The sequence below is a fragment of the Anopheles coluzzii genome, chromosome X (assembly GCF_943734685.1).
Source record: "Anopheles coluzzii chromosome X, AcolN3, whole genome shotgun sequence".
In the NCBI taxonomy this organism is placed as follows: domain Eukaryota; kingdom Metazoa; phylum Arthropoda; class Insecta; order Diptera; family Culicidae; genus Anopheles; species Anopheles coluzzii.
The window spans coordinates 23680746-23692131 of NC_064669.1; the positions used below are offsets into that span (position 1 = coordinate 23680746).

At 47.8% G+C, this 11386-nt stretch overlaps 1 protein-coding gene across 1 annotated transcript; it reads left to right on the plus strand.

Annotated features, from left to right (window-relative positions):
- The first annotated feature begins 2254 nt into the window (after positions 1 to 2254).
- On the plus strand, positions 2255 to 11031 carry LOC120957382 (uncharacterized). The gene is made up of 2 exons (XM_049606986.1): positions 2255 to 7973; positions 9402 to 11031. The coding sequence occupies exon 1, from the start codon at positions 5874 to 5876 to the stop codon at positions 6960 to 6962; it is 1089 nt and encodes a 362-aa protein (XP_049462943.1). The 5' UTR covers positions 2255 to 5873; the 3' UTR covers positions 6963 to 7973; positions 9402 to 11031.
- Positions 11032 to 11386: the final 355 nt, after the last annotated feature.

Consider the following 11386-nt stretch of genomic DNA (forward strand, 5'->3'; position numbering starts at 1 on the left):
GAAAAAATAATGGTTTTTTGCAGCTTATCTTTAGCGTAATGCACAGGACTGTACCCTGCATCATGATGCAGAGAAGTCCTTCGAGGTGGCCGAGACACGGAAATGTACTGCACGCAATAGGACTTCAGAACACGTGGAGAGATGGAGCACATCTATGATACAACCATCAAGTTACTAATGCTATGAAGGAAGTGAAAGAATAGAAGATCGAGATGTAGATGTACAAAAAAAAATCATTTGCAAGAAACCACGACAGAGTAGTCAGAATCATGAAGTATTATGACGATTAAAAAGTTAGACCATAAAAATTTTCCATGGTTTTTGTTAGGCTTCGTAGATGTATATACAATCGATATTGTAAACCGTGAATTGTTTGCTTTAAGTTGAAAAACCATAGAAAATCTGTATAACAGAATATAAGAGAGGCTTTTTTTCACTGTTTTTCTTGGAGAAGGAAAGGGATTGTAGAATGCAATAGCAGTGACAGAGAGGGACAGCATGTACAAGTAGGGAGAATAGGTTGACAGTTGTTATTGAACCACCGCCGAAGACGGGCGAATAAATAATACACCGGACCAGAACTCTACACTCTTGACTCCTACCATCCGGCGTTTGACTTCAATATACGTATTAACTCGTCGACCCAACGCAATTCGACGACTCGACAAAACTCGACGACAACCGCATTTTATCGTTATAACTTTGCTAAAGCTGACTATGTGAAACTGAACGACATGATATCAATGTTTAACAATCGCTTTCATTGTTCCAATTTTGTTTCACTTGACGAAGCAGTATGTTCATTCTCGTCCTTCATGCTGCAAGCCTTTGTTGTATGCGTCCCAGTTCAGCGTCCTAAACCTAACCCCCCCTGGGCGGACTGCACACTCAAACGACTTAAACGTGTAAAAAGAGCTGCTTATCGTCATTACCAAACGCGCCGCTGCCAAAGATCTCGCTCGATCTACTTTGACACGCACTCTTTATACTGCAGCTATAACAGGTTTCGATATGGCAGATATTTGAGTAAAATTCAACGTAACCTCTGCAGGTGGCCTGACTCGTTTTGGCGCTTCTACAACAGCAAAACAAAATCCACGCATACACCGAAATCCATTACGTACAAAGGAGCAACAAGTGCCAACACTAATGAAATGTGCAATCTCTTCGCGGATCGCTTCGCAGATTGCTTTTCACCGGCCATGAATGATACCGATACCATTGATGCTGCTCTCGTCAACACTCCGGCTGGCGCAATTAACATGAGTACTTCTTTCATCGACAGTGAGATCGTTTTATCAGCCCTAATGCAACTAAAGCCTTCCTTCTCTCCTGGACCCGACGGAATTCCTTCTACCGTGCTGAAACGCTGCCAAACGACAGTAGCACCTATCCTTGGAAAAATGTTCAATGCATCGCTAGCCAATGGCTACTTTCCCAAAACATGGAGGAAATCTTGGATGGTTCCTATTTACAAAAAGGGCGACATGACAGATGCCATCAACTATCGGGGTATTACATCTTTGTGTGCCATTGCCAAGGTGTTCGAACTAGTGATTTACAAAAATCTGCTACATGCATGCTGCAGCTACCTAAGCCCGTATCAACATGGATTCGTGCCAAAAAAGTCGACTACCACGAACCCGGTTGAATTCGTAACCTATTGCATTAGCCAAATTGATGCCGGAGCTCAAGTCGATGCAATTTATACAGATCTGAAAGCAGCATTTGACTCTCTTCATCAAGCAATTTTTCTCGCTAAACTCGAAAAGCTACGATTTCCGTGCTCGCTCGTACAGTGGCTTAAGTCTTACCTAATTAATCGCACATACATCGTGAAAATTGATAAGCACAAATCCAAAGAAATAGTCAGCAGCTCGGGTGTGCCACAAGGAAGCAATATTGGCCCGCTTCTCTTCATAATGTTCATCAACGATGTTACCCTCGCTTTACCTCCCGACAGTATCAGTCTGTTTGCCGACGATGCAAAAATTTTTGCGCCTATTCACAACACAGGTGATTGTACATTCCTGCAAGACTGCATCGAAATTTTCTGTTCGTGGTACAAGCGTAATGGACTGACTATCTGCATCGAGAAATGCTACTGTTGGAGAACATAAACATTAGGCCGCGGGGCCACGGGGCTTTCTCAAGCTGAGAAAACGTTCTCAAGCACTCATTTAAGTTTCTCAAGCACTCAAAACTTGTTCTCAGGCTCAAGCCCGTGGCCGTCGTCAGTTTTTCTCACCCTGAGAGACTGATACAGGCCGCGGGGCCATGAGGATTCTCAGCGCTCATTTTCTCAAGCACTCATGAGTGCTTTTGAGAAATCCTCGTTCTCAGCGTTTGTCGAATCGGAACAAAATCGGTTTTGAGAATCTTTGAGAATCTTTGAGAAAGTTGACGATGCAGCGATCGGCTAACTGAAATATGACCTATTGTGCTATTTGTTTTTCGGTAATCTTTTGGAAAATGTATTCAATGTTTATAATTGAAAAAAAAATTAAAAAATATGCGATCAAAAACATATTTTCTATTTAAAGCTCCAACTAAAGCTTGAGTGGCAATATTAGTTTCTCAGAGTGAGAAAAACTGACGACGGCCACGGGCTCGCGTCTGAGAACAAGTTTTGAGTGCTTGAGAAATTGATATGAGTGCTTGAGAACGTTTTCTCAGCTTGACAAAGCCCCGTGGCCCCGCGGCCACAGACACTCAAGCTTTATTTAGAGCTTTAAATAGAAAAACAGTTTTTAATCGCATATTTTTTAACGTTTTCAATTATAAACATTGAATACATTTTCCAAAGTGATTTCCGATAAACAAATAGCACAATTCTCTATATTTCAGTTAGCCGATCGCTGCATCGTCAACTTTCTCAAAGATTCTCAAAGATTCTCAAAACCGATTTTGTTCCGATTCGACAAACGCTGAGAACGAGGATTTCTCAAAAGCACTCATGAGTGCTTGAGAAAATGAGCGCTGAGAATCCCCATGGCCCCGCGGCCTTACAGAAGCTAAACATTGGGGTGACGGGACGACTCATGATAACGAGTAGTGGTTACACGCGCGAGTCGGAAAGTTGAAAATCGTAGGCAGCGCAATTCGCTATAAAAAGGGCTGGGCTGGCGCTGCAGGGCCTTTTTCGACGGAAAATTTCTGTAGCGTGAACAACCACTAGAAATGAGTAATATTTTGGCGTGGGTTAATAATCCGCAAAGTACCACTTACTTTGTTAATAATATTAACTCTTTTCACACACGACCTAAAAAAGACTCACAACACAATCCGAACGCTACATTCCAAAATATTATTCGAACTTTTCCGTGCTAATTAAAAAAGACTAACCGAGTGAAAGTGAGTGCAGTGAAATGTTCGGAGCTAATGGTGATAACCAGGAGACGGGAGCCGACTCGATGGCGGGACGCGTTGAAGTCCAAGCCAACCAAGCAGCGTCATGGAGTGAGCCAGGCCCCTCGACTGCGGAAGGGTCACATCGGGCATTGACCCCAAGGGTCATTGACCAGCGAGATGAGCGTCATTTGCGGTCACCGCTGCCCGGTCCTTCGAGGATATCTTTCGTGTCGCTTTATGATACGCAGGACACGCCTGATCAGCGTGGGAGTGTTGGCTCGGCGGCGGGACGCGCTAGCGTTCACGCTGATCAAGCAATGCCAAGGAGCCCCATCACGCCTGTTATGTCAGAGGTAACGCAACACGGTATAAGGAACGCGAACAGTCGCCGGGTTGAATCACAAACACACACACTACCGAACGAAAATACCGTGGAACGCATTTTCACTAACGGTCATCGGGATGAGCCACCGTATCAGGCGCCATCGGGCGAGTACCAAGCGTACTTAGCTGCGATACCGATGGAGTCGGCCATTGCAATCGTACAAGGTTCGATTTCCCGAAATGCCGAATTGGTTCGGAAAAGGATTGAGGTTGAAAGAAGGCAGATTGAGTTGAGGAAGATGGAGCAGCATGCGTGATAGTGTTCAGCGGCCTAAAGCCGAGCAGTGGGTAACCGCAACGGATCGCTTCGGTGTGGCTTCATCATTCAGAGGGGTACCTGAAACACCCCAATTCGCGAGTACAGTCAACGTACCACCGCCGTATGATTTTCAGGGTTACTTACGATTCCCAGACTACTACACCTGGAGGAGAAGTCACGATAGCGCGTATCGTAGGGCATCGGTTATCCCGCCGATGGACCACACTATACCACCACAGCATCGTACGCGATCGTATAGGGCTCCTACCCAGTACGCGAATGTTAGCAACCTGTTGGAAGTACAGTGGTCGGCCCGACTGAGTGGAAACGTGACTTAGTTACCAACGTTCAGTGGTGAATCGCGAAAATGGCCCATGTTCATCCGCATGTTCGAGAAGTCGACGGAAGTTTACGGGTTTACCGACGAGGAGAATCTGCTACGGCTGCAACGAGTCCTGAAAGGAGAAGCAATGGAGTCAGTTGGTCATTTGCTACTGCTTCCGAATAGTTTGAAGGATGTCCTTGAAATGTTAGAAGCGCAGTACGGGCGACCGGACCAATTAATAGAGGCCACGATCGAAAAGATGCTGAAGATGCCCATGCTGAAACCAGACTGCCTACGTTCTCTGGCTAAGTTCGAGTTTGCAGTGAGAAACCTCTGTGCTACGATTAAATCGCTGAGGTTGCCGGAGTACGCCTATAGCGTTGCGCTGCTCAGGGAGCTTGTGAGTAGGCTTCCGTCCGAACCTGCACGTGAATGGGCGCGATACAAGAGGCAATTCGGGTGTGGTAGTGTTACCGATTTTGGCAGATGGATCAGCGAAGTGGCACGAGACGCGATAGATGTCAGTGTGGAGCCACTGCGCCGTGTGACGAACGAGCGTAAGGAAGAACCCGGCAAGCGTAAGCAGAATTCTCAGCAACCGCGTCTGCCTGTTCGAGCTGGCCGATCAGGAAATCAGCCCCCTCGAAAAACATACTGGAACGTGCACACGTCTCGGTGTTCGGAGCCTCTACCGGTTGCTGCGGCCACCATCAATACAGTGTCGCCACAATGTCAACTGTGTAAAGGTACGTGCAGCTCACTTTCGCAATGTAAACGGTTTCTGCACTTTTCAGTAGCAGCTCGAAGGAGCCACGTGAAGGAAAAAGGTCTGAGCAAGAAGTGTCTCGGAAGACATAGGACTGCTGCTCGATTGTAACAGCGTGCGGCGTAAAAGGATGCATCACGTCCTGTTGCACATCGCAGCGCCAGATGAAGAACGCGCTCCAGAGGTTGGTTCGTGCCACACGCATTCAGGAACCGTAGATTGCGCTCTTTTAAAATACGTGCCGATCAAGACGTATGGACCGCGCGGTGAGGTCGAAACATTTGCCTTTATGGACGATGGTTCCTCTGCGACGTTCATCGATAGCTCGTTGGTAGAGGAACTAGGGCTAACGGCACACCTGTGCCGCTTTGTATCCATTGGACCGGCGGAGTGACGCGTCAAGAGAACTGTTCCGTGCGCCTTAACCTCGAAGTATCTGGAAGAAACGGGACCCGTAAGTATGACCTGATCAACGCGAGAACGGTAAAAATGTTGGGGTTACCTATGCTGGGGACCAGTATTCGCACCTGAGAGGGCTGCCAATCGCCTCTTACAGCAACGTGCAGCCTCGTATTCTCATTGGTGTCGACAGTTGTCGAGTGACCAGACCATTGAAGACGGCTGAGAGGAGCGAACACGAGCCAGTCGCCTCGAAAACGCGTTTGGGATGGATTATTTACGGCCCGTGTCCGATAGCGGAGAACGTGCCCGGAGCAGTGTATAATAGTTTCCACGTGTGCCTGTGCGACGGAGTGAGTGCGGAGCTGTTGAACACCGAGGTGAAGAAGATGTTCTCCCTGGACACCATTGCTGTTGAAAAACCAACTAGCGTGTGGCGCTCGAAAGAAGACGACAAGGCGATGGCGATTCTAGAAAAGGAAATGGTGTTGGTTGGTGATCAATATGAATCGGGACTGCTGTGGAAAGCGGAAAATATTCGACTGCCCTGTAGCAAAGCGACGGCTTTGAGACGATACCACTGTCTGAAACGGCGTATGCAGGAGGATCCAGTACTGGATGCAGCGGTACGAGACACGATACGGAATTATGAGAAGAAAGGCTACATCCGTCGCTTGACGGAAGCTGAAGCGGCTGAACGACATCCCCAAGTCTGGTACCTGCCAGTGTTTCCTGTAACGAATCCAAATAAGCCAGGTAAGATTCGTTTAGTGTTCGATGCTGCCGCTACCGTTAACGGTATCAGCCTTAATAACAATCTTCTCACTGGACAGGATCTTACGGCTAACCTGTTGGAGGTGCTGTTCAAATTCCGGGAGTTTTGCGTGGCTGTGGTCGGAGACATCCGCGAGATGTTTCATCAAGTGTTGATAAAGCCGGCCGATCAGCGAAGCCAGATGATATTCTGGGAAGGATATGCTGCCAGTGACGAACCACAACGCAGAGCGGTTCGAGTCGGAGTATCCACGAGCGGTGAACGAACACTACGTCGGCGAACAGAAACGAACACTACGTCGACGATATGCTGTTCAGTTTCGAAACGGAACAGGAAGCGATTTCTCTGGCGGAACAGGTGCGATACATACATTCTCAGGGTGGATTCGACATACGTAACTGGATTTCCAATTCGTCACGAGTCATGGAACGTGTGCAGACCATCACTGAAACAGAAAAGAGTTCCAACATGGGTAACGAGTTCAGTGCGGAAAAGGTGCTTGGTATGTGGTGGGACACCCTTACGGATACCTTTTCGTTTCGGCTGTCCAAGAAGTTCAGGGCATCCTGTCTGGGGGACAACTTCCAACGAAGCGAGTGGTGTTGCGGACGCTAATGAGCATTTACGATCCGATGGGACTGGTGGGACAGTTCCTCATGTTCCTGAAAATGTTGCTGCAGGAAATTTGGACAAGTGGTTATGATTGGGATCGTGAAATCGACGGTCATATTGCGGAAAAGTGGTTTACCTAGCTAAAAGTATTGGCGAAAATTCCGCAAGTGACGATCCCTAGATGTTACCGTCGTGTCACCTCTACCAGCGCTAAGATCGAGCTACATATTTTTTGTGATGCGAGCGAGCACGGCATGGCTGCCGTGGCTTACTTCAGGTTCGAGGAGGGCGGTGTCATCGAATGTGCTCTCGTTGCGTCAAAGACCCGTGTTGCGCCACTAAATTTTTTATCAATTCCCAGACTCGAGTTGCAAGCAGCAGTACTAGGCGCGCGACTGAGCAAGGCGATCATCCGATCACACCGTCTGGAGATTCATCGCACCACGTATTGGACGGACTCAAAAAACGTCGTCAGCTGGCTAAATTCCGATCACCGACGCTATCATCAATTTGTCGCCTTTCGGATCGGAGAGTTGCTTGAGACGACATACGTGCAACAATGGCGATGGCTACCGACGAAGTACAATGTAGCGGATGATGGAACCAAGTGGGTGAAAACCCCCGATCTGTTACCCGACAGCCGTTGGTTTCGAGGTCCTTCTTTCCTGTGGGAGCCTGAGTGCGAGTGGCCCGCGGCGGTGCAACCTGTTCACGACACAACTGAAGAGCTTCGGGTAAGCGCGTGCCACCATCAAACTGTCGACAAGGGTGTCGAAGCAGGTGGGTTCATCTAGTTCGAGCGATTCAGCAAGTGGAGAAGGCTTTTATGAGCCGTTGCACATGCTATCCGCTTCATTTCTAACGTCCAGAACAGCATCCGTGGAACAACGAAACAACTGGGACCCCTGACGCAACCGGAACTGGCCGAAGCAGAACTTATTGTGTTCAGATCGATCCAGCAGGAGAGCTACCCCGAAGAGATCCGATGCCTGCGACAAGACGAAAGGAAACACCCGTGGCAGACAGGCATCAAGAAAGAGAGTACATTGTTTAACACTAGAACCGCCGATGGGACTTTTTTGTCCCATCGCACTCGAAAAAGGTGTGTTATTCCGCTTGCCGTCGTGACAAACCATTGAAATTTTCTGACTTTTATTTATTTTGAACGATCTTTCGAATGCGCTAATAAAAATAATTGTATTCCATATGGTTCTTTAAAAAAATCATTTTTATCCTAGAACCGCCATATGAGACATTTTTGGCCCATAAGCAAATTTAATTGTGATGGCTGGCATCCCTGCTGTCAACGAGTGAGGGGTGTGCTTCTGCAAGTCTGGCAGCACTGGCGTGTACGCATTTTGTGACAAGGCATGTCAATACGAATAGAACAATAAAAGTGCGCGAAAGTATTTAACTACATACGTGCTTTTACTCTTGCTTACTACGTGCTTATTTTTTCGCTATATTCAATCGGCTAGTCCATAAAAGCATTCTACCGTACACTCTAGCGCAATTTTATTAGTAGCACTGGTTCGTCGTATTATAAAGATTTATTATACCTAATTATGGAGTTTATTAATTATTTTACCACATGAAACCCTTAGGAAATAATAAACATGTCTAAATATGTACACATAACGAATGGGACAAAATTGTCCCACCCAAGCGAGTCAACACGCTCGAAAGTAGCAAGGAAAGTAGAAATGAAGTAGCCTTCTACTTCCCTTCTACTTTTGTTGCTTAAAATCAGAAGAATGTAGAAACATGTGGGTTCCAGGAAAGAGCAAAAAATGAGTTCTTGAGTGTACACACGCACACGCGACGACTCACGCTTACGTTCTTGTTCTACGCCCCTCCCCCTTCTCACTCACCCCACAGATCTATTTTTAGATCATCACACTTCCATCGACGGCGGTCGATGTGACGATGTGTGTCGTCGCGTGTGTGTTGTCGATTTGGTCAGAAAAACTTTTTCTTCACACATCAAATCTCTGACATGGAACGTCGGCGTTCCGATTGAACCATCGCGACTTTGATCAGTGCGCGCGGTTAAAACGACCTTTTGTATTGTGTTGTACGTAGCGTGCGCGCCAAAATTTTAAGAGTGCGCGGAGAGTGAATGTGTTTTTTTGGGGGTGGAGGATTGAGATACAGAGACAAATTTCGCTGCACATTAACACATACATTCTCACTGCACGGGTTGAACTGCGAATGCTCAGTTCTGAGAGAATATACTCGAGCGCTCGCGCATGAGTGCAAGCAAGCGCGGTATAGAGGATAGAGGGAGACAAACGATTATTTTGCTCCAAGCTTTCTACTTTTGTCCCGTTGAGCATATGGCGGTTTTAGTAAGGCTGAAAAGTCCGGCGGTTCTAGTGTTAAGCTATCACCCGTCCTTGACGATAGCGGCGTAATACTGATGGGTGGTAGATTGACTGAGTGCAGCGCAGGAGATGCGTCGTCCCATAATCCTTCCCCCCAGCCATCGTGGTACCACATTACTAATAACAGACGCTCACGAACGTTTCAGGCACTGTAATCATATGACGGTGATTAGTGAACTTCGGCAAAGATACTGGATCCCTTGCCTGTTGAGGACGTACCGGCAACTGCGCAAAGCATGTCCTACCTGCCGAAATTGCGAAGCAACACCCAACCCGCCGATGATGAGCCACCTACCCGACCCCAGACTGGCCTTGGGACAGCGACCGTTCACATATGCTGGGGTGGATTACTTTGGGCCTCTCCTTGTCGCGGTAGGACGACGCGTCGAAAAAAGATGGGGTGTCATCTTCACGTGCCTCACCGTTCAAGCGGTGCTCCTAGAGGTAGCGCACACCCTTAGTACCGGATCGTGTATCGCTGCTGTTCGCCGATTCATCGCCCGGCGCGGCGTTCCCCGCGAGATCATCAGCGATTGCGGGACGAACCTAGTGGGAACAACACGAGAGCTACGGGACGCGATTGCCGGTGTGGACCACGAGGCGCTTATCACAGAGTTCTGCAGTCTAGAACTGAAGTGGACGTTCAATCCCCCGAGAGCACCACACTTCGGAGGCTGCTGGGAGCGTTTGGTGCGATCGGTGAAGAAGGTGCTTGGACATCTTAACCTTCCCCCCGACCGACTGACGAGGTGCTCGAGACTGCGCTGGCTGAGATCGAGCTGATCCTAAACTCCCGGCCTCTTACGTACGTTCCGGTAGATGACGCAGCAGCCTCTTACGCCAAACCAGATCCTGCTTGGAACAGCAGACGGAATTAAGCCACCTGTGGCTTACAGCAGCGGCAGCGATGCGGTCAACTCGTCCTGGAAAGCAGCACAGCATATTGCGGATCTGTTCTGGAAAGCGTGGGTACGAGATTATTTGCCGGTGCTTGGGAAACGAACGAGATGGTTCGAAGCGGCGGAACCGTTAGGAGTAGGAGATCTCGTTCTAATAGTGGATGAAAACTTACCGCGCAACTGCTGGCCTAAGGGTTTGATCGAGGAAGCAATTCAAGGAAAGGACGGCCAGGTGATACAGGCAGTAGTAAGGACCGTTAAAGGTATATATAAAAGACCTGCTACAAAAATCACAAAGCTAGAAACAACGCGTGGTGATCGGGTTTAGGATAAAAGGGACTTTTTCTTCTTCATTGGCACAACAACCGTTGTCGGTCAAGGCCTGCCTGTACCCACTAGTGAAGTGAGCTTGGCTTTCAGTGACTTCTTGTTACCATAGCAGGATAGTCAGTCCTACGTATTTGGGCACGGTCTATTCGGGGCTTGAACCCATGACGGGCATGTTGTTGAGTCGTACGAGTTGACGATTGTACCACCAGACCGGCAGGATAAAAGGGACACGTGGAACAAAAACGTCAGGAGATAAGGCAATGTTTACAGTGCAGGAGTGAGATAGCCTCACTGCGGGAGGGAATGTTGGAGAACGTAAACATTACAGAACGTAAACATTGGGGTGACGGGATGACTCATGATAACGAGTAGTGGTTACACGCGCGAGTCGGAAAGTTGAAAATCGTAGGCGGCGCAATTCGCTATAAAAAGGGCTGGGCTGGCGCTGCAGGGCCTTTTTCGACGGAAAATTTCTGTAGCGTGAACAACCACTAGAAGTGAGTAATATTTTGGCGTGGGCTAATAAAACGCAAAGTACCACTTATAATATTAACACTTTTCACACACGACCTAAAAAAGATTCACAACACAATCCGAACGCTACATTTACTGTGTGTCTTTTAGTCGATGCAGGAGCCCAGTCACTGGTACCTACTTCATGGACGGCACTGCAGTTATTCGACAAAATCATGCCAAAGACCTGGGCGTTCTGCTTGACTCTAGTTTGAACTTTAAACAGCATATCGATGACGTTGTAGCCAGAGGAAATCAATTACTTGGCGTGGTTATCCGGACAACTAATGAATTCCGCAACCCCATGAGCATCAAAACTGTCTACAACTGTATCGTTCGTTCGGTTCTGGAATATTCGTACGTAGTCTGGAGCCCAACAACTGCTTCTT